Genomic DNA, 25,059 nt, shown 5'->3' with positions numbered 1-25,059 from the left:
TTTTTATTTTTTAGGGTTTTTTTTTTTGCAAGGCAAATGGGGTTAAGTAGCTTGCCCAAGGCCACACAGCTAGGTTAAGTGTGAGGCCAGCTTTGAACTCAGGTACTCCTGACTCTGGGACCAGTGCTCTATCCACTTCACCACCTAGCTGCCCCTAACCAAGTTGTTCTTAACATACTTTATTTATCTAAGATGCGATAAACATGAAATGTTATCTTGGACAGAATACAGATGAAGAATGAGCTGAATCTGAAATTTTCAGGAGAAAGTTAAAACAATCATATTTGGGAAATTTTCTAGAACTTTCAATAATTACAAGTTATTGCTGCTGCAGAAGCTCATATCTTTAATACCAATGCTCTCCTAGTAATGTTGTATAGGTACAAATCATGGAATTATACAATTCTAGAATATAAATTAGTCATCCAAAAAAAAGACCGAATAAGACATAAGCTTGATATAAATCAATAAACCAATACATATTCTCAATAATGATTTACATGTGGGGAAATTATGTAAAAGAAATCAAGTATGGGTATTATTAGAAAAGAATATAGGTAGGTCAGGTAGTGAAAATGAAAAATAGAAGATGATCCATAATAGCAAAAAAGCTGAAAACAATGTGTACAATTAATGAGGCCTAGCTGAAAAACTGGTACAAATAGAAATAAAGAGACAGGGATGGGGTTGGAGACCTGTAATTTCATTAATAGAATGAGTTTTCAGCTAAGGAAGTTCCTTCTCCAAAGACCTTCACCTGAGTAATTTACAGACTCAGTCAGGATTGTCGATATAACTACTTACCTAGTCAGCCAGTATGAGTTAGGGGAGGGGTGTGAACCCAGGTTTTTCTACTGAAGTTGACTTTCTAACCATTATACACTGTTTATCATGCAATAATATATTAGTCCCAATTAAATTAAATATATTAAATTCAATTTATCAAATTTTTATTAAATATCCCTATGTACCAGGCACAGACATAAAAAACATAAAAAAGTCCCAGAAATTTATGTCATTAAAAAAGGACAAATTTAGAAAAACCTGGGAAGTCTTGTAGTTCTGCCCTAGAGGAACTTATATTCTAATTGGGGAAACAGTATGTATGCAAAAAAGTAAATATAAAATAAATACAAACAAGCTAGGACAGAGAAAACACTAACATCTGAGGGAATCCAGAAGATGTTCTTAAGCAAAGCTTTAAAATAAGCAAGACTACAACTAATGCTTCTGACAAAGGACTCATTTCTAAAATATACAGAGAACTGAGTCATATTTTAAAAAAGAGCCATTCCCCAGTTGACAAATGGTCAAAGGATATGCAAAGGCAATTTATAGATGAGGAGATCAAAGTAATCCATAGCCATATGAAAAATTGCTCTAAATAGTTAATTATTAGAGAAATGCAAATTAAAGCTTCTCTGAGGTACCATCACACCTCTCACACTAGCCAATATGAGCAGAAAGGAGAATAATCATTGTTGGAAGGGTTGTGGGAAATCTGGGACACTATTACATTGTTGGTGGAGCTGTGAACTCATCCAACTTTTCCGGAGAGAAATTTGGAACTACACCCAAAGAGCAACAAAAATGAGCATACCTTTTGATCCAGCAATACCACTACTGGATCTATACCCTGAAAAGAGGATGAAAAAGGGTAAAAACATCACTTGTACAAAAATATTCATAGCAACCCTGTTTGTGGTGGCAAAGAATTGGAAATCAAGTAAATGTCCTTCAGTTGGGGAATGGCTTAGCAAACTATATATGTATGTCATGGAACACTATTGTCCTATTAGAAACCAGGAGGGATGGGAATTCAGGGAAGCCTGGAGGGCTTTGCGTGAACTGATGCTGAGCGAGATGAGAACCAGAAAAACATTGTACACCCTAACAGAAACATAGGGGTGATGATCAACCTTGATGGACTCGTTCATTCCATCAGTGCAACAATCAGGGACAATTTGGGGCTGTCTGCAATGGAGAATGCCATCTGTATCCAGATAAAGAACTGTGGAGTTCGAACAAAGTTCAAAGACTATTCCCTTTAATTTAGGAAAAAAACAAATATCTTATTGTCTGATCTTGCTATCTCTTATACTTTTTGTTTCTTCCTTAAGGATATGATTTCTCTCTCATCACACTCAATTTGGATCAATGCACAACATGGAAACAATGTAAAGACTGACAAATTGCTTTCTGTGGGGTGGGGTGGGGAAGGGGATTAAGATTGGGGGGGAAATTGTAAAACTGAAATAAAACCTTTAATAAAAAAAAATAATAAAAAAATAAACAAGGGATTCCAACAAGCAGAGCTAAGGTAGGTGTGCTTTCCAGGCACAGGTACAACCTGCAAACTGGATACATAGTATTAAGAGATGCAGTTATACCATTTGATTCAAGAGATTAAAAAGGAATCACAGGAGTTTACTGAGTAGGGAAAATGACATGATCAAACCTGCACTTTAGGAAAAGCACTTTGGCAGCTGGTAAAGGACAGCCTGGAGAAGGGGGAAACTTAAGGTCCAGCTATTGATTAGAAAACTAGTGAGAGGCTCTGAATAAGACTGATGGCTTTTTGAGTAGAACAGAGCATACATGTAAGAGATAGTGTGGAAACAGAATTGACAAATCTTGGCAAACAAATATGTGAGATGAGGGAGGGCAATCAGGCAAGTATAATGCCAACATTGCAAACCTAGCTTGTTCTTTGGGAGTGTGTATCTATCTATCTATCTATCTATCTATCTATCTATCTATCTATCTATCTATCTATCTATCAAATGTTTATATAATGTAAAGTCCTTGAATACCATCTTTTCCAATCATTTTTTTTAAAACAAATGCCAAATAAACTACTCAATTTGATGTGGAATTAAATGTCCAGTAAGATAAGACTGAAAAGACTAAAATGCTATAACCATGAAATAAAGAAATATGACAGGGATGGTAAATGAGAAGTGTTTTAAGGAAAGTCTGTTACTGTTTATGACTTAAATAATCATTCTATAAAACAGAAATTCTTCATTATAATCTATAATCTCACCAGTGTGAATACTTCTTCAAGGACAGTTTTGTTTTCTCTTTGTATTCAAAGTGCCTACCATAACTTCTAGAAGGTGTTTAATAAGTTCCTGCTAAACAGGACAGATCACTATCAATCCATACCTTCTTACTCTGTGGACTCTTATCCAGGTCCTCCCATAAATTCTTCATAGAGGATCCCCCTACCTTAAAGACAGTTTCCATTAGTTTTTAACATTGCATAGAATGGAAGAAAAATGCTATATTCTGTGTTTGGGGCTTAACTCTGAGAGAACAAATTTATTAATTAAATTATTCTAAGACTATCTACTTAGAGAGAAAAATCAACTTCTAATTATTGTTTCAGGGAGGGTAAGATGGTTACAAATGTTATATACTTTACTAAATGTAATCCAATGCACTGAAGAATTCAGAAGACTCACCATAAATGTAAAAAATGTAAAATATCAAATATTACTTCCCTCTGATATATGCCATATGTATGTGTGTTTAGTCCAATGTTCATCTGTATTATCTTTACAGATGGATTGACTCAATGTTCTATTGATGCTCCTATTGTAAAAATTAGTCTAGAGAAGAGAATTCTTCATCTACCCGATATTTTCTCTTAGGCATGACTGGGCTAAAAACTCTTTGGAGTGGATGAAGATATCATTAAGAGGACTACATTATTATGGGACTTGTTTCCCTCAGCTCTGGGTCATCTGCAAATAGGAGCATCTGCAGAATTTCAGCACTGTGTAGCATATCCCTTTTCTATTTAGAATTTTCTGCTAGAATTATCCATGACAGTGGTAAACATCTCCAGTGGCCCCACATCTCTATACTAACAAGGGATCATGAAAAAAGTAAGTGCATTTACCAAGGAAAATAAAATCTTAATATCTGAGAACTCAAAGTATCTTCAATACATATGTCTGCTCTACCAAGTCAAAAACTTTATGATCCACAAATAATAAACTCAGTGAGATTTTATATGGTTTCCCTTCTGCCTTGTTATTTTAATTGTTTTGTTTAAGCTATATATTGTGGTTGGTACCTCATCTGGGAATCCTAAAGACAGAAAAGGTAAGAATAAATCACTGGTTGCTCCCCTCCTCCACTTTGCTTCTTGGATCAAATCAAAGGTAAGAGAGATTCTGTTAATATCTATTTTGGGGGTTAGAGAAGGTTTCTTCCAGCCAAGATTTACAGACAGGCACCTATAAAAGAAAACATGTTTAATCACCTCCAGTGAAGTTCTGTAAGAAGATTCTTCTGAATTATCAATATTGTCTATCCCCAGGAGTATGGGGACAGACCTTTTAAAAGGTTTGGCGAGCCTTTGAGGACCTCAGCGAAATTATCTCTATTGTCTGTCCCTAACTTTCTTTGTATGTCTCTGAACTTGTTTTTTATGTGCCTGTTATGAGCTCTGATTCCCATTAGCAGGTCTTTTCAAATGAAGTAAGATTCTCCTTTATTTGCTTTTCCCATGTATGGTGATAGGAACATGTGAGTTTAAAAGCAAGATTGATTTCCTTCTTTTTGAATTCATATATATATATATATATATATCCATTTGTCATTCTTCCAAGATTTATATGTCTCTGAAAAAAATGGAACAAGTATATCAAAGATCCCTGGACAGTCAATATAGGTCAAGATACATTTATTAAAAACTTACAATGTGCCATGCACTGTAAAGTTATGGAATAAAAAGATACATGGCCTCTACCCTCAAAGAGTTCACATTCTAATGAGAAGACAACATTCAAACAATTATGTATATACTACACACAGAGTATATATCAGAGGCAATCTCAGAGAGAAGAAATATTTGATATGAACACCTTACAATTATGGTGAATCTTCTGAACCCTTCAGTCTAAAGCAGTACAAGTGTTATGGCATAACACTGTTTGGTATGAAGAACCACTTAAAATTAAAAATGTAAAGTTGAATATATCATGAATGGAAAAAAATGATATCTGACAAACTGAAAGACTTAGATATTTGTAACAAAAAAGAAAAGAATACAATGGAAAATTCAATATAAAAGATTCAGAAGAAATATAAGGAAAACATTAAAGGCTAATTATAAGGAACTTATTAAGGTCTTTTTACTTATATATGAAAATATCAGTATTCGTAAAACTGTCATCCTTACCAAGGTTTGAAAGAAAGGTTGGGGATGAGTTGTTTATAATGATGTGATTCTTGAAAACAAAATTGGATAGGAAAAGGTTAAATAGGAGCAATTAAAGCTCAAAAAATGAAACAAGAAAGAATTAATACAAAGAAACGAGGTAAAGGTGGAGGGTTGTTAATATTGAAATCTTACTCTCATCTGGATTGAAGAGGAAACACAACATGTGCATCTGGGAAGGTGCTGAAGTCTTCTGAACTTGTAGACAAGTTAGAAAACAGAGTCAGCGTAAAGGAGGGATTTTTACGAGAGTGTAGTAATTAAGATTTTTAAGAGTGCTGGTAAGGGAGGGACTCATAGAAGAGTGGATAAAATAAGGAATAGGAAGGTAAAAAGAGAAAATATTTTGTCCTTCATTTTTGAAGAATACCAACAACATCAGGGAGTTGATGCTATGACAAGCACATGAACTGGATTTGAGCAAGGGGGTGCTGTGCTAAGTCACCAGTTTCACTTTCTCCTCCAGAGCCACCTAGGTCCAGTGGCCAGGTATGAATCAGGACGACTGGAGATGGGCCTGGTAGCACAATGGATAAAGCACCAACCCTGGAGTCAGGAAGACCTGAGTTTAAATCCAACCTCAGACACTTAATGGTTACTTAGGTGTGTGACCTTTGCCTTGCAAACAAACAAAAAAAAAAGTCTTTCCTGACATGAAGCCTAAATGAAAAGGAGAAAATAAGTTAACAGAAAAAAGGGTAAAAAGAGACCAAGAAAGAAAACAATAAATAAAAATAGATGTAGAAAAGTTCACAAATAGTAATTATAACTTTGAATGTGAATGGGATGAACTTGAATTTGACAAATGCAAAGACTTAAGATTTTGGGATAAGAATTCATTATTTGGCAAAAATTAGTGGGAAAACTAGAAAGCAATATGGGAGAAACAAGCCAAATAGAGCAACAATCAATATAATGGCTGAACAAACTGTGGAATATGATAATAATGGAATGTTATTCTGCTATGAAAAATGATGAACAACTCTCAGTAAAACCTGGACTTACATGAGCAGATACAATGAGATGTAATATAAACAAAGTAACAGCAATACTGTAGAATGATCAACTATGAATGAATGACTTCACTTTTCTCAGAAATGCTGTGACTTAAGACAACTCTGAAGGAATCATGAAAAAGAAAATTATCCTCCCCCAAAATAGAACTGATGATGTGTGAATTCAAATTGAAGCATACTTTTTTAAACTTATTTTTCTTGAGATTTCTCTTTTTGGGGGAGAGGGCTATGCTTACTTTCATAACGTTACTATGGCAATATTTTGTTTGCATAATTACACATTTTTAACATATCAAATAACTTGCTTTCTCAAAGAAGTAGAGTAAGGTGAGAAGGGGGAGAATTCAGAACTCAAAGTTTTAAAAGTGAATGTTAAAACTTGTTTTTACATGTAACAGGGGAAAAAATAAAATAAAGTGTTAAATTTAGCCAAGATAATCTTCAGGTAATTACAAATACACTATCTATCCATTACTGAAATCTTCCAGCACTTACATTCTATTGGCCTAACCCCAAGAATACAGTCATCTTCACTGGTGTCTTTAAAGTGTCTTGAAGCATCATAGTAAGACTTTACTGAAGAGTGATATACATAAGTAAACCAATAAATGTGTCCTGAATGAAATTTAAAATGGATTGCTTAAAGTCATACAGGTAATAGGATGGGGATTTGAATCAAGATTCATTATCTTCAAATTCAGTGTTCTTTCCACTAGACCATGATGCTTTCTCTAAATTCTATCTTCTAAGCAACTAAAGACCTTTAATCAGAATTTTCAACATCTGAATAATCATTGAGAAACTATTTTAGGCCCTCATTTTCAATTATATTAATTGATCATTCCTACCTAAAGTTTTTTCATTTTGTCATTTTTCACTTCATATAGATACATAAATTACCCATTTTTAAATCAAACTTTGAAAATCAGTTTTAAAGACAACAGATTTGAGTGTGTGTGTGTGTGTGTGTGTGTATTTATATATCAAAGGCAAACAAATTTGGTCTCCATAAAAGTAATATTGGCCTTTTGTCTTGCCACCTTTGAACAATGCCATTTCCAGCAAGCCCCAGAAACATGCCTCTTGACAAAACTGTGTGTCATTGTTTTTGAAACAAAAGACTACAGCACAGCATGCATATTCTCTGCTAGTGTAATTAGTAGCTCAAATAGTAACAACATTTGAATTACAGAGATTGGTGTACTACAGCTAATTGCTGAATCAAATTAAAAAGGGAAATGAATAAGGTTAACTAAAACTACATGGAATAACAGTACAATCATCTTTAGATGATTTTTCAAATACAAGAAATGAAGAAAAGGAAGCTAAAATGTATAATGATGTGAACAGGAATATCATAAGTACCTTTAACATATAAATTTACATATTGTGATTTTATGACCTCACAATAAATGTTTATTTCCATTTAAGATTGCCTATAGAGGAACCTAAAAACTAGTCTCAGTATATTTAATTAATAGAAATTATTAGGACTGGTTTACTTTAAAACCTAAAAAAAAAATATTCAGCTATTTTTTGTAAAGGGGAATAGTACTGAATTATTGAAAAGTAAATAATTATTAATTTGCTGAAATAACCAGTAAGAAAATGTCATTTACAATTTTAAAGTTCTGCAATTATCTGATCGATAGAATTTAAGAGTCAGACTAAACAATTTCTAAAGTTCCTCTGTAACTCTATTACTCAATAGTGATATAATCAATTTTTAAACAATCACTTTAGCTTTATATACTATTTTTAAAAAAAATGTGTTTAAATTTCTATGTCATATAATGGCATTAATGATACAGGCATAATTGTAGAACCTTCTAAATAATAACCATGAACATTTAAAAGAGTGTTTAATAAATAAAAAATAATAAGAGTTCTATTAAAGCAATCACAGAAAAACCAAGGAAACAACGAACACCTATTGTCTACTCTTAAACTATGATATAAAGTTGGATGGTCATTCATAGAACATAGAGTTGGTACAAGGGTACACCTATCTTAAAAACCATTAAGGATCAACAATCAACTAAGTTCAAAATTGAATAGAAAAAGAACAGATTGCTATGGGAGAAATGAGAAATGCTTTTAATGAGCTCATGCTCCTTAAATTCATACCATTACTCTACCAGTGATCATGGATTTGATATTCTTCAAAAATTTTAAATTCTACATCACCCAAAGGATAATGAAGACTCATGGCAAGATATAATTAAGCTGCAGCACATTACCTATAATGAATTACACGTTAAAAACATGTTAGAAAAATTACTGGAGAAGTGACATGACAAAAGGCACTAGATTGGGAATCAGAGAACCCCATATTCAACTACCACCTTTATCTCTACTACCTGTAGGACCTTGAGCAAGTCATTTAATCTCTCTAGACCTCAGTTTCTTCATCTATAAAAGGAGATTAACTTAGATGGCCTCTTAAGATCCTTCTCTAGCACTAAAGCTATGATCTAATAATAATCATTAGGGCATGATTGAAAAAAAGAGATAATCAAGTAACAATAACAAGGAATAACAGAGAGCCTATGTTCTATTCCCTTTGCTCCTGACTGGGGAATGTTCCCCAATTTCACTCGTACCAAGACCTACAATGCAGCTCTTTGAGAATCTTCATATTGTGCCTGACTCCAATCTCTACCACCACCTTGGCACTCTGATTCCTATACTGGGATCCTGGGTGGTAAGAGTTCTCCAAATCAAAACACAGACCCACCATTTTACTCATTAGTCACATTACTCACTATCTTCATACCATGCCTCCACCTCTACCTTTACTACAATCCGTATCATTGAGAGCATACCCTTTTCCATACTTCCTTTTCATCTCTAGCTCTGGAAACATTTATCAAATCAACATTAACACATGACTATCATTTAACCTATGCCTTCACTCATCATTCCTATTACATCCCCAACTTTCACCAAAACATCCCTTTCTTGTTTACTACCATCCTATATGTATTGTGTTTCCTGACTAGAATGTGAGCTTCTTTAGGATGAGGACTATCGTGCTTATTGTATGTGTATCCCCAAAGTCAGCACTTATTAGTTTTGCATTCATTCATCCATTGGTACCACACCAGGTAAAATGATCAGACGGAACTCCCAGCAAGCTATAAGTACTTCCTGTAGTATATTTATGATAGCACTTGCACAGGTTGTGAACAGCACTACTGGAGCATGTTCTCAATCAATCAACAAGGCCACAAATCTGAGTTTATTGTTCTGTTATTCAATTTTCATATTTGCTTTAATTCAATAATGATTTATTTCCTCAATGTTTTCATCTTATATTTGTAATCTTTCATAGATTCTATTTCTAGATTTTCTATGATCTTTCACAGATCTATCTTTAATTTTTTTCATCCAATAGCAAATATTTATTACATGTATACTGTGAATGTATAGAGTATTGTGCTTAGCATTGGAGGACTGTCCCTGTAACTTACAGCCAAATAGTAAGTTACTGTAGATATGAACAAAGTGTGAAATTATTTGACAATTTTTACTAAAGATGGAAAATTCTTTAGCTCAAAATACAAAAGAAACCAGATTGAGTGAGATTTCATAAGCAGCCAAGTTCTGGTTGGCTGCCACAATTGCAATCAGACTGGAAGGAATGGATGGTTCATGATCTGTACTGGTATATTATCAGCTATAATGGGAGCATTAGCACTTGAGACTATGGACTTATTAAAGTATGCTTCTAAAATGTTTAAATAAAGAACTAGATGGGATGTAGGTAGAATGAACGCAATTTAATTCTTTGCAAGCAAAAATTTCTAACATACTATAGATAGTTAAAGCCTTGCTGCTTGGAATAGTTTGGAAAAATATGAGGAATTTCCAAAATTAGTTTGGGGTGGTGAATATGAATTTTCTCCATGTGTATAGCCAAGGTAAAAATTAAGACCATTACAAATATGTATGATCTTATGTACCATATGTCAAGAACAGCTTCTAAAGTATCAGCACTTATAATGAAATTCAAACCTATATGGAATCAAACTATTTCTAGTGTAACAAAATACATTTTATAAAAGATGTGCTACTACCTTCAGTAAATGAATTACATAACTTGTTTTTTAAAAATTGAATCAATATGTACTTGCCAATGCTAGTTCCAATCAATTATAACATTCTGGAAAATTTTCCAAAGTATGAATATTTTAAAAAATTTGTTCTGTCATGTGGCAAACAAATAATACAGTATGTTTCCATAAACTTCTCATTTGTAGAACATAAACGTAAAGCAAAATATCAAAAAAGTAAACAACATATCAACCAATAATTGATATAAAAAGTATTCTGAAGAAAATATGTATGAGGAATGTTGAACTCACTTATCAAAGGAGCTTTGGATAACTTTTCTGTGCAGGTATAATCCTCTTGGGTGCTTTCCTGCAGCCTTAGCCATTCCTGTGCTTGAAACAGGTAAAGTTTAGCTTCTTTTCCAATAGCAGCTGCTATGTTGTTGATTCTGACACATAGAAGAGCATGGTCACCTTGACATGAAAAAAAAATTTTATTAACTCGTTTGGACTCATAGAATCATGAAAGAAATGATGGAATGACTGTTTATCAAAATAGGTCAAACCAGGGCAGCTTGGTGGCCCAATGAATAGAGCACTGACCTTGGAGTCTGGAGGATCTGAGTTCAAAGCTGACCTCAGACACTAAATAATTGTCTAGCGGTGTAACCTTGGTCAAGTCACTTACCCCTATTGCCTTTCCAAAAAAAATAAGTCGAATCTTTTGAAGTCTCAAATTACTTTTCCAGCTTTATATGCAATCACTCCCTTTTATATAGCTTATGTTCCAACCAAACTTGACTAGCCTTTTCAAGGACATGAAAGTATCTTTGCCTCACACTGTAACCTCTACCTGGAAAGCCCCTCTCTCTGAGTTACATCTTTTTTTAAAACAGTTAACATTTATTTATTTATTTTCTTTTTGGTTTTTTTTTGCAAGGCAACGGTTTTAAGTGACTTGCCCAAGGTCACACAGCTAGATAATTATTTAGTGTCTGAAGTTGGATGAACTCATATCCTCCTGACTCCAGGGCTGTACTCTATCCTGAGCTATGTTTTAACCTTACCTAAAGTTCCAAGTCAATTGCCACCTCAACTAAAAATAAGAGTATCATAAATATAAGACTAGAAGGGACTTCAAAGATCATCTCCACTAACACCCTTATTTTATAGAAAAGGTCCTGAAAAGTATGATGACTTGACCTAGGTCAACTGGGTAGGGTAGCAGAGATGATATCTGATTACAAACCTTCCATGTCTTCTACTTGGTCTGTGCCAGGACACACCTCTTCACTCTCAATTCCACTTGACTTTATACCTCTCTTGATTCATTTATCACATTCTATTTTTATATTTAACTATTTAAGCTATTCATACTATTTCTCCATAAATATCCCAAAAAAGGCCATGTAGAATTTCTCTCTTTTAACACTTAGAGTTCAGTCTTACATGTAGCAGACAACCCAATAACTATTTGTTGAGTAAATGACATAATAAATCAAGTAGTATAAAATTCAAGAGAATGTCTTTATTAGTGTGTTGACCAGAATTCTGTTGGAAGAGATCATAAAAGCTAAATTTTTTTGAATATATTCATAGATGTGTATAGTTATTTTATTTTTTAACATGATTTGACTTTTCTTTCCCCTCAAATGATTTGTAGGTCATCTGTAATCTATAGGGCCAGCACTTAGTACAGAGCCTGTCATCTAACAAGAGCTTAAAAAATGTTTGTTGATTAATTGATTGATTTACACTGGATGACTGGTAATCTATAGGCAGTTTCCTCTTAAATTTTAATTTCCTGTTTTAGAAGCTGGTATTTAAAAATTCACATTTAAAATGTTTCAAAATCCAGATATAAAAAGTGCTGATTAGTTCAAACACTTTATTTCTCAGTGGAGGACACATTTTGTAAAAGACTTATGAGAAAGATAAATGATAAATAAAATAAGTGATAATAACAATTCATATTTACATAGCAATATTCATGCATTTCATTTGATGTTCATACTAACCCTGTGAAGTAAGTTAGGTAAGTATTAGCTCTATGGTACAGATAAGGAAACTGAGGATCAGACTTGCCCATGGTCCCAAAGTCAAAATTAAATTCAAAACCAAATATTCTGACTCTGAATTACATGCTCTAAATTGGAGGTAATTTCAAAAAGACATTTATAATATTGCATTTTGCCATGATATCAGTATACATTGAACCCTTTCTAAACCTTCCATAATTATCATACCACTGTGCATAGTAACATCTGTGGAGCATTATAAGATCATGAGGTATCTAAAGTTTGGAGCTGCATTTTTACTATTCAAAATTTGATGTTTACTAATATGTGCATATATATATATATATATATATATATATAGTATACATAACTAATTAAGAGAAATATTTTCTTAATCAGAATAACTTGTTCTTCAAATATATGTAGTAAATTTCCTATAAGACTTTTGATCATTGGGTAAGCATATTGAATTATTAATCTAAGTCATTTAGCTGGTCCTGAGTAATTATAATCCTTTTGATGAAAAAAATTATAAAATGGGGAAAGTACCTTAAAGATCATCTAATTCCCCATTTTACAAATGAGGAAATTGAGAGCCTGAAAGGCTAAGTTCAATGGTCAAAGTAACAAAGGTAGTAAAAGGCAGAGCCAGGATCCAAATGAAATTCTGTATCTAAATCCAGTGTTCTTTCCACTGTATCACATTGTCTCAGCACTGCCTGGATGTAAGAAGTACCTAAATACAATAAAAAGTAATATGATATTTAATAATCAGCAATAGAAATAATAATTATATATTTTTTTACTTAGTCTAAAACCCCCAAGAGCAGTAGAATCATATTTTAAATTACTAATACAGGGTTGCATTTTTCTAATAATTTATCTTTATATAATATAAAATCTCATATATTTGTAATTGTGTAATATATAAGCTTCTATATTATGTTAATCTTTATTTCATTAGCATACTGAAAACAATAGTTTAGTATAGTTATAATCAATTCATTGTTAAATTGAAAATGTAAAATTCTCTTATAGAATGCAGTATGACAAAAGCATATACCATACTTATGTTTTAAATATACATATACAGACATATATATTATAAAGACTGCAATTTAGAATTTTAACTTCTCCTTGGGTAAAAGTAGCATGTGAACAAGTTAAACTGTTATATATTTATATTTCTCATGTGGTCTTTTATAAAAGTTCCTCTCTTAAGTTGGTCAGTATTTTCTTACCTTCCCAATAGATCCTTTCTTTCCTCTACATAAATAGCAGAGGGAGGCATGCTTTTTAGTACTACTGTATAATAACACTAGACTGAAAACCTGGAGACCCGAGTTGTCTGAGCTCGTTATTAATTTACTATGTGACTTCTGGTATGTCATTTACCTCTAAAATCCCATTTGATTTTCTATTCAGAATTTGATGATTTACTTTCCAGCTCTAAAATTCTCTCCTCTTCTAGTTTCTTCCAGTATTTTCTCTCCTGAGAATCATCCATAGATCACATCCTGATTGTCACAGTACTATCTTCTGTCCCCAAGAACTACTTAATTAAACTATGGAACAAATCCCCACTTTGGCAAACACAGGTGCTTTTAAGAAAGTATCTGTCAAGATAAGAAGATGATAAGGAGTGGCTAGGTGGTGCAGTGGATAAAGCACCAGCCCTGGAGTTAGGAGTACCTGGGTTCAAATCCGGTCTCAGACACTTAATAATGACCTAGCTGTGTGGCCTTGGGCAAGCCACTTAACCCCATTTGCCTTGCAAAAACTTAAAAAAAAGATAAGAGGATACACAGGTCATCCAAAATAAATCATACAATCAATAATGTTAAATAATGAATGTGGATAAAGATCTACAGGTCTTGGGCAGTTTTGATTCTGGAAGAAATGGAAAAGTTTTAAAAGCTATGCAGTCTTTCCTTTAAGAGATGAGGAAACTGAGGTTTAAAAATGGTGAATAGTCAAGATTCAAACCCTGTTCTTGGGATTTCAAATCCCATGCTCTCTCCACTATACCAAACGGCCTCATTTTATAGAGGAGCAAACCGAGGTCAAGAGAGGTAAAAATGCTTTGCCTATTATTACAAAATGGGTTAATGACAGAACTTCATTGCAAGTCTCTTGATTTCCTGGTCAGCATTTTCTCTATTATTTCTTACTTGTTATGGTTCAGTAATGTCTGTTCCTCATAACCCCATCTGGGATTATGAAGTGAAAGTGGAGTGGTCTGCCAGAATTTCCTTCTCCAGCTTATTTTACGAATGACAAAACTGAGGCAAACAGGGTTAAGTGACTTGCCTGGGTCACAACTGGTGTCTGAGGCTGAGTTGCCCAGCTGCTTCCATTATCTCACAGGGTTCTACTTGTGGATCTTTTTGTCCACGCTTCCACTTGAATATTTATTTACTACATTAAGTTAAATATAATGCACTGTGTTACACGCTTGGAGTACTAAAGATAGAAGTATGATGTTGTTCCAGCTCTCAAAGACCTAATAACAGAGTATACAAATTGTTCAAACCATGAATTTAACTTGGATTACAAAACTTTATGAGGCCCAAAGTAGGCAGTCTACAAATGTGAAGGCAGAAGCAAAAGGTTATAATATACATGTAACTATAATAACATATAAAATTATATGTAATGCAAAATATACTACATATAAAAACTATATATATGTAAACCCTTTTTTTTGTCAGAGGGAACTTTTAGTTGTTAGTGCCTTGGTTTGAACCACTAATTCAAAAATTATACAGTAGAGGGGCGCCTAGGTGGCGTAGTGGGCAGAGCACCAGCCCTGGAGTCAGGAAGACCTGAGTTCAAATCGGCCCTCAGACACTTAATAATTACCTAGCTGTGTGGTCTTGGGCAAGTCACTTAACCCCACTGCAAAAACTTAAAAACTTTATGAGGCCCAAAGTAGGTAGTCTACAAATGTGAAGGCAGAAGTAAAAGGTTATAATATACATGTAACTATGTATAATAATATAATATATAAAATTATATATAATGCAAAATATATTATATATAATACATATAAAAACTATATATGTAAACCTTTTTTTTTGTCAGAGGGAGCTTTTAGTTGTTAGTGCCTTGGTTTGAAACACTAATTCAAAAATCATACAGTAGAGGGACGGCTAGGTGGCATAGTGGACAGAGCACCAGCCCTGGAGTCAGGAAGACCTGAGTTCAAATCTACCCTCAGACACTTAATAATGACCTAGTTGTGTGGTCTTGGGCAAGTCACTTAACCCCATTGCCTTGCAAAAACTTAAAAACTTTGAGGCCCAAAGTTGGCAGTCTACAAATGTGAAGGCAGAAGTAAAAGGTTATGATATACATGTAACTATGTATAATTATATAATATATAAAATCATATATAATGCAAAATATATTATATATAAAAACTACATATGTAAACCTTTTGTGTTTGTTTTTTGTCAGAGGGAACTTTCAGTTGTTAGTGCCTTGGTTTGAAACACTAATTCAAAAATCATACAGTTAGAGGGGTGGCTAGGTGGCCCTGGAATCTGGAATACCTGAGTTCAAATCCGGCCTCAGCCTCTTAATAATGACCTAGCTGTGTGGCCTTGGGCAAGTCACTTAACCCCATTGCCTTGCAAAAAATAAATAAAAAAATAAATGAAAAAAATCATAGAGTAGAGACAGCTGGCAAGATAAAGAAAGTCTGGTCTTATAGAGAAGAATCAGAGAAGATCTTCAAGGTCTGTTGCCCTGGTTGCACTCGGTTACTTCAGCTTTATGTCCCACTGGGATGCGGTCTCTGGGGGGGGTGTCCCCTGGGATGTAGTCTCTGGGGGGCTGTCCCCTGGGATGCTGGGATGCGGTCTCTGGGGGGCTGTCCCCTGGGATGCGGTCTCTGGGGGGCTGTCCCCTGGGATGCGGCCTCTGGGGGGCTGTCCCCTGGGATGCGGCCTCTGGGGGGCTGTCCCCTGGGATGCGGCCTCTGGGGGGCTGTCCCCTGGGATGCCTCTGGGGGGGCCTCTGGGGGGCTGTCCCCTGGGATGCGGCTGGGGATGCGGCCTCTGGGGGGCTGTCCCCTGGGATGCGGCTGGGGATGCGGCCTCTGGGGGGCTGTCCCCTGGGATGCGGCCTCTGGGGGGCTGTCCCCTGGGATGCGGCCTCTGGGGGGCTGTCCCCTGGGATGCGGCCTGGGGGGCTGGGGGGCTGTCCCCTGGGATGCGGCCTCTGGGGGGCTGTCCCCTGGGATGCGGCCTCTGGGGGGCTGTCCCCTGGGATGCTGGGATGCGGTCTCTGGGGGGCTGTCCCCTGGGATGCGGTCTCTGTGCCATTTCCCCATGGGGGCCGCGGGGCCCTGCGACCTCGGCGCCGGCTCGGCCCACGCGGCCCAGGGAGGCGGTCCCTGGCGGCTGGCGGAGCGGGCTGTCCCCGCCGGCCCGGGGCCCACGGGCGGGGCCGCGGCGCGGAAGGCCCGGCCTGGGCCTCGGGGCTCCGCCCGGGCCGGCCCGAGGGGAGGCTGTTGGCGGGGGAGGGGCGCGGGGCAGCCGCCCGGCCCGGCCCGGCCCGCCGGTACCTACCGTGGAACTGGAAGTGGCCCACGCTCTGGCCCCGCAGCTCCCAGGCCGAGGCGCTGCTGAAGCTGCCCCTCAGGGTCTTGCCCCGGCCGCCCGGCAGCCGCCAGCAGCAGCCCAGAGCCGCCGCCAGCAGCAGCCGGAGCCCCCGCATCCCGACGCCCCCCGGGCCCGGCCCCCGGCCGCTTCGGCTCCCCCACGTACACAGCGCAGGGAGGGGGCGGGGCGCGCCGCCGGCTCCGACAAGGGGCCAATGAGGCCCGGCCTTCTGCGCCCGGAGCGAGGGCGCTCGCCCAATCGGGACGCGACGGGGGCGGGACAGCCATCACCTAGGCGCTCCCCCGCCCGTGCCCCGCTGGCTGTTCCCGCCTTTTCCCTGAAACCTGCAAAGTCTGAGCTTCGGCCTGTGGAAAAGCGCCCCCCAGCCACTGCGCATGCGCGGAGCCTCTCGGGCGTCTCCAGGTGCAACTTTCACCGCCTACTACGTGCCGGCCGCGTGGGCCAGTGGCTGGCCGGCCGGGCCTGCAGCTCCCGCCCGCCGGGCTCAAATCCGGCCTCGGGCACTGAACTGCGGGACCCTGGCCAGGAGGAACCGGGGAAGCAAGGGTGGCATCAAACACAAATTTATTAAAGAGGTGACAGGACAGAGACAGAGAACAACCGAGCCCCGACTGGGCCACCATGGTCAAAGACTGCAGCCCTGAGCCAGGGTCCAACCCAGGCTTTTATGCCTTGCCTCTCATCCAGAGGGTGAAAGGTGAACCCTGGACCCACAGTTAGGGAGGGTAAATAAGGAGATCAGGATACAAATGTCACATTCGAGAACTGGGGACGGTCTCCACCTAAGCAGCTTTTTTAAGATTATCATTGTTTCTGTTACAATCATAATTCTCCAAGTCAATTTACATATCTCTACCCAAATTCTTTCTGTTACCTTCACAATTCTCTTCATTTTTCCCTGCTTCAATTTCTCCCTCCGTTTGCCTCAGTTTCCCCACCTGTAAAATGAGCTGGAGAAGGACGGTATCCTCCCCACGGAATCCCAGATGGGGCTACAAAGAGTCGGGCTGAACTGAACAGTAGCAACAAGGTGCCAGTCACTGTGCTACAAAGAGGCAAAAGCATTGTCTTGAAAGAGCTCACCATCTCATGGAAGGGACAACATGCAAATCAATTTAATAAACATTTATTAAGTGTTAACCTGTGCCAAGCATGGCTGTGGACAAAGCTCCAGGTGATCTCATGGGGGAGCTAACATATATGTGTGTGTCTATGTAAATATGTGTATGAGTGTACATATATATGTCTATATGTGTATATATATATATTTGTGTATCTGTTACGTACGTGAGTGTGTGTGTCTAAGTGTATATAGGTATGTGTCAGTGACTGTGTGGTATGTGTGTATGTGTGTGTTGTGTGCGTTAGTATTGGAATGAACAGCCTTGGAAGCAAAAGTAAAGATTGCTATGATTTCAGTCTAATGAGCACCCCTTCCCAGTAGACTCAGGTCTATTCCTAAAAGTTTCTGATGTAAGAGTAGAAAAATCATTCTAGAGACAAGTCTTTACCATATATATGTATATTTTTACACTACACTTGGCTCAACCACAGAACTGCATACTGCACAGCTTTTTAGACTTTTTCAGTCAGAGATAGCCAAAATAAAGATTGACATTTTAATCTAATATAGGAGTTCTTTACCTGGTTTCCTTCATACAAGGTGTTCCTAAAGCTTTAACGCAGTTAACTATATTTAGACAACTGTTATTTCAACACTATTAGTCTTTTTTGTAATCCTTTCTTTTTAAAACATTATTCTGAGAAAGGGGCCAAAGGCCTAGGGTCCATAACCAAAATGAAAAAAAAAAATGGATGAGAATCCCTACCTGATAAAGCTTTAGTTTGCAAAGAGCTAGCAGTACATAAACATTAATTTATTTGATTTTCACTAGAACTTTGTCAAGTCACTCTGATTACAGTCTCTTTTACAAGTGAAGAGACTAAAATCTGTAGACATAAAGAAATTTTTTTAGTCTCATAGCTGGTGCATGACAGAGGTAATAAAATTCTGATAATTCTCTTGCCCATTCCAGTATTCTATACTGCCTCTAGTAAGTATAATAGCCAGGAGGTAGAAGGGACCCTGATGATTCCTCATGTTTCAATTATTGCATTATTTTAACAAATACATACAAACATAATATATTAAGTTTTTTAGAAGAAAAAAGTATAAAAGGAATGCATCAAAACAGTAGCTTCTAAATTTTTTTGATCAAGCACCCATCTTGAAGTTTGAGCATGTTCCCCAATACATGTATTTTATTTACAAGTCATATAATGTACTACTGTATTACCATGTACTTATAAATCATGTATAAGGGTAAAATTAATATTTTATAAAATATTTTATATTTTATAAAAAGGTAAAATTAATATTTTAAAATAATTATTTAATAGTTCAAAAAATCTTTTTATTCACACTCAATATTATTAAGAACCAGAATTTGTATTTCCAAAAGGCAATTGAACTATGCATATCCTTTGATTCAATACCACTACTAGGTCTATCCTAAAAAAGAGCATTTTAAAAAAAAGGTAAAGGGACCACACATAAGAAATTATTTATAGCAGCTCTTTTTATGATGGTGAAGTATTGGAAAGTGAAAGGATGCTCAGCAATTGGGGAATGGCAGAACAAGTTGTAGTATTTGAATGTAATGGAATACTATTGTGCTATAAGAAAAGACAAGCAGGCAGATTTCAGAAAAACCTGGAAAGACTCTGATGTAAAATGTAAAATGAAGTGAGCAGAAACAGAACACTGTACACAGTAATAGCAAATTTGTTCAACAGTAACTATGACTGTCTAAGCTTTTCTTTGCAATACCATGATAAAAGACAATTCCAAAAAAATTATGATGGAAAATGTTATCCACTTCCAGTAAACAGATTGAGTCTGAATGCCGATAAAAAACATACTATTTTCACACATTGCTATATAATAAGGATAGAAAGATAAAAAATTTCCTTTTGTTCTGTTTTCTTCTTTCACAATATGACTAATACGGAAATCGGTTCTGCATGATTGTGTGTGCATGTGTGTATATATATATATATATATATATATATATACATATATATATATAACCAATATCAAATTGCTTACTATCTTAAGGAAATAAGAGAAGGGAAAGAGGGAGAAAATTTGAAACTCCAAATTTTATTAAAAAATGAATGCTAAAAATTGTCTTTATATGTAATTGGAAGAAAATACTACTAAAAACAAAGATTTATTAGTGTTAAAATTAATTTTTTAAAAATAACTAGAATTTGCAATGTGCTTTATATATGGAACCCCCTTTATTAAAGAAAACCAGATAAAGAACTCCTATATTAAGTTAAAATGACAATCTTTATTCAGTATTTATTCAATATTCAATGTATTCAGTATTTTTCAGTATTTTCTTAAGGAAATCAGGTCATTAAAGTTTTAGGCTAGAAGGATCTGAATGAACCTCTTTTAATTTACTTTAACTGTTATTTAAAATATGGAGACATACTGCAGCATCTATGCCAGAACACTGGTTTGGGTATACATGAAAGATGTGTTAACAGTTTCATTCCTTACTCTTGGTCTGTTAACCTGCATGGTCATGAGCAAATCACTAAACTATCAAGTCTACATCTCTCTCTCTCTCTCTCTCTCTCTCTCTCTCTCTCTCTCTCTCTCTCTCTCTCTCTCTCTGTAAAACAAGGAGATTGGAACAGATAAGTTCTAGTATCTTTTCCAGTTCTACATCTGAAACACCATCCTTAGCTCTTTCTACAGTATCTGCCTTGTTGTATGTCTACCCCTTCTTCTATAAATAATAAAGTAACCATATGTTAGGCCATTGTTTTTCCTTTAGGAAATCACTCTACATCCGGTCTTCAACCTCTTCCTTTCTAAATGTCACTCCATTGTGTCTAAGTGGAGGAGAGGGGAAATTGGATTCTCCCCTCCTCTCCCTTTTGTATCAGAGGAAATTGTCTTAGATGATGAAGTAATCTGACTGATTATGGTAACAAAGTGTTAATACTGATTCCTTTGCAAAGTATGAACTCTCTCTGAGTCAGAATTGGCAATATGGTAAACTGGGCTGAAAACTGGCTATGCTTTGGGGAACTTTAAGTATCTAAACCTTGGAGATAGCTGGTATTTGAGAGTTGAGGTAGAACTTTCCATAGCTGGCAGTTTGGTTGAGTTGAGGTAGAAACTAGCATGTGAGGAATAACCAAGCTCTTCACCTCTTGTGGGGAAGGGAGAGCAGGATAAGATTCTTTTCCCCTCCTACTCCTCCCATCAACCAAGGTATACAGCAGCAAAATTACTGACTCAAAAGGAGATATATTTCAGATACTTTATCCAGATAGATGCTCATATAGAAATGCTCAAGCCAGAAAACTACTTCAAGAAGCATAACTTGTGGCAGCAGAGAAAAGAACTGGCTATGGTCCCCCAAGAAGGTGTCAGAGAGGAGTAGACCAAATTAGTTCAGCTTAGTGATCCAGTCAGCAAAAGATACTGCACTTACTTTATGAGGATTCCAAAGAAGAGAGAGGATGCTGAAATTCTTCGATTCTGGAGATGTAAATTGCCTTAGCCACATCTGGTCTCTACCTGTGTGCCTCATGGGGTAATGCTTCCCAAGGTTCTGGAGGGAAAGTTTTATAGCCATAGTTGTTATCATTCCACCTTAATAAATGCCATTGCTTTGAGCTAATTGTGTCTTTTGACTGACTAGTGATGAGAAACACACCACTGGTAATGCATGTAACTCTAGTACAGTTTCACTTCAAGACATAAATAATACAGGAAGAAGAGAGGAAACTCTCATCTGCTATTTTTCTTCTTCCCTTCCCCTCCCCTCTCCTCCTGCCCCCAAGCTCAGGTGCCTTTCCTTTGGTATAGGCCTGGGGTATCTTCTCTGAACCTTGACTGATTCCAGTTGATGAACTCTTGAATTGTTCAATCAACAAGGACCATCTGGGGATGGTCATAGCCAATCTTTTCCCTTGGCAAAAGGGTCACTGGCCCTTCTAATTTTATTAATGAATTTTTTTCACATATCAAAAATTAACACGTATTTTGTGGTATTAAAGTTTAATAGTAGTGTTAAATTCAAATGGAATGGGACCCTCAAGGACTCCTATATACATAAGGATCCCTGTGGAGAATATCTTGACTTAGAAAACATATATTAACATTGTTTTACTGTAATTTTATTTATTTTTTTAAAAATATTTTCCAATTACATTGGGTTTAGTCTATACTCCCCACTGTGTATTTGATAACTCTGCTGAAGTAAAGGACATAAAAATTACCCTTCAATATCTATTCATGGTAAAAGAGGCCCTTTTGCTTAGTCTCTGTTCCCTCTCCAAATTGATGGTTATGTATATTAGGAAATTGTGCTGAAGGCATCTTAGAAAAGTATTCTATTAGAAATCATTTTACTACAGTATTACAGAAAATGCCTTTCCTTTGAGAAAAATATATCTCCTGGTGAACTATTAGAAGATAAACACATTAGGTAAGGAGCTTGCAAGCAATAGTTCTAGCTATATAGATCCATAGAATACCTCAAAAATGAATGGGAAGAGAGAATAATGCTTTCCTTAGGTAGAATGAATTTGAATTGGGAGAGATGCTATTTGGGTACTAGTACTTAAAAACTAAATGTAAGTAGCTTAAATTAACAGCATTTTAATATGTTTAATTTTTATCTTACTATCCTTAGCATTTAGCAATGTGCCTCCTACATTGTGGTTTGGAGATTGGACCTGTGATTTCAATGATACAGGAAACTCCAGGTGAGAAAATCAGCAAATGCTCTGTAACTTAAACCTTAAAGAGAGTTGCCTGGGGGGGTATCTATCTGATTTGCCTAAGATCACACAATTTGTGTCAGAGAGGATTTTACCCTCCTAAAATTTCTGGTATGTTTAATAAATTCATGCTGAAACAATGAATGAATGGGTGGATGAATTTCAATTGATCCTCACAATAACCTACATGATAAATACTATTATTATTTCAATTTTACTCTAAAAATGAAATCAAGAGTTAAATGACTAGCCCAGACAACAAAATAAGGCTGCAAAAAAAATCCCATTGGGAGCCTTGGGGAGAGGGAGGGAGAGTAAGGAGGGAGAGAATTTGAAATTCAAAATTTGCAAAAAAAAAGAATTTAAAAATTGTTTTCCATGTAATTGGGGAAAAACAAAATATTAAATTAAAAAAAAAACATAAAAAACACAGAAAACAAAATCTTGAAGAATACCTGAATGTTAGGAACAAAAAGGAATAATAAAGGAGATTCCCATGTGCCACTTGACAAAGAATGGCCTGTTTTTTTTTTTTATAGATTTGACTCAGTTATAAAAAAAAACCAGGTCATTTCCCAACTGACAAATGGTCAAAGGATATGCTGAGGCAATTTACAGATGAGGAAATCAAAATGACACATAGCCATATGAAAAACTGCTTTAAATCATTACTGATTAGAAAAATGCAAATTAAAGCATCTCTGAGGTACCACCTCACACCTCTCAGACTGGCCAATATGACCAGAAAGGACAATGATCAATGTTGGAAGGGATATGGGAAATCTGGGACACTAATGCATTGTTGGTGGAGCTGTGAACTTATCCAACCTTTCTGGAGAGCAATTTGGAATTACACCCAAAGGGCAATAAAAATGCACAAACCTTTTGATCCAGCAATACCTCTACTGGGTCTATACCCTGAAGAGATCATGAAAAAAGGGTAAAAACATCACTTGTACAAAAAATAGCAGCTCTGTTTGTGGTGGCAAAGAATTAGAAATCAAGTGAATGTCCATCAATTGGGGAATGGTAATACAAATTGTGCTATGTGTATGTTATGGAACACTATTGTTCTATTAGAAACCAGAAGGAATGGAAATTCAGGGAAGCCTGGTAGGATTCACATGAACTGATGCTGAGTGAGATGAGCCAGAACCAGAATAATATTGTACACCATAACAGCAACATTGGGTTGATGATCAATCTTAATGGACTTGCTCATTTCATCAGTTCAACAATCAGGGACAATTTTAGGGTATCTATGATGGAGAATACAATCTGTATCCAAAGAAAGAATTGTGGAGTTTAAATAAAAACCAAAGACTATTACTTTTAATTTTTTTAAAAAAAGATTATCTTATGTAATTTTGCTATCTCTTATATTTTATTTTTTCCTTAAAGGATATGATTTCTCTGTCATCACATTCAATTTTGATCAATGCATAGCATGGAAACAATGTAAAGACTATTAGACTGCCTTCTTTTGGGGGGGAAGTGAGATTAGGGGAAAAATTGTAAAATTCAAAAAATAGAAAAAAACTACTAAAACGGGTGGTGTTCCTGCTGTTGCCACCTTCAAGACCTACACCAAAAAAAAGGAAATCTGGGATGTCATCCAGGTGATGATGGAGTGTGTTTGTAGAACCAGATCCAAGGTAAATGTTACTGGATTGAAGAGTACATGGTGGGGAATAAGATATAAAAAGACTAGAAAAATACAAGAGAATAGATTTTGAAGGACTTTGAAAACCAAACAGAAGATTTTTATATTTGCTTATTGCTTTATATTACTTATTGAGGAGGTGACTGACATGGTTGGATCTGTCAATTTGGTGCTGAACAGAGAGGATGAGTTGGAGTTGGGAGAGAGCTGAGGAAGGTATCCCCACCAGAGGTTTCTGCATGAGAGCCTTTACTAAAATGGTGGTGGTCTTAAGAGGCCATAAGGGAACCAGATGTTGCAACGTAAAATCAGCAAACAGATTGGATATTGGAGAGGAGAGATGGTGAGGAGTCAAGAATGACTCTTAGGTTGTAACCCTGAGCGACTGGGAGAAAGGTGTTGCCTTCTATACTAATGGAGTACATAGGAGGGGGACAGAATTTAGGGGGAAAGAATAAATTCTGTTTCAGATATGCCTACTGGACATCGGGTTTGAGATGTTTAATGTTTGTCCTTCATTTTTTTTTTAGGTTTTTTTTTTTTTTGCTAGGCAATGAGGTAAGGCTAGGTAATTATTAAGTGTCTGAGGCCAGATTTGAACTCAGGTACTCCCGACTCCAGAGCTGGTGCTCTAT

The 25,059-nt window shown here is 36.5% G+C and overlaps 1 protein-coding gene across 2 annotated transcripts in view; it reads right to left on the bottom strand.

Annotated features, from left to right (window-relative positions):
- The window catches only part of GPR180 (G protein-coupled receptor 180), a 41,610-nt gene extending 24,548 nt beyond the window's left edge, over positions 1-17,062 (bottom strand). For both annotated transcript variants that reach the window (XM_074191903.1, XM_074191902.1), the window contains exons 1-2: positions 16,897-17,062; positions 10,617-10,778 (exon numbers count right to left, since the gene is read on the bottom strand). In XM_074191903.1, coding sequence (XP_074048004.1) covers positions 10,617-10,778; positions 16,897-17,044 — 310 coding nt within the window. In that variant the 5' untranslated portion in view covers positions 17,045-17,062. The remainder of the gene's footprint in view (positions 1-10,616; positions 10,779-16,896) is intronic.
- Positions 17,063-25,059: the final 7,997 nt, after the last annotated feature.

The sequence above is a fragment of the Macrotis lagotis genome, chromosome 6, assembly GCF_037893015.1.
Source record: "Macrotis lagotis isolate mMagLag1 chromosome 6, bilby.v1.9.chrom.fasta, whole genome shotgun sequence".
Taxonomy (NCBI): domain Eukaryota; kingdom Metazoa; phylum Chordata; class Mammalia; order Peramelemorphia; family Peramelidae; genus Macrotis; species Macrotis lagotis.
Note: the sequence above shows the minus strand (reverse complement) of the source record. Positions and strands in the feature narration are given on the sequence as shown.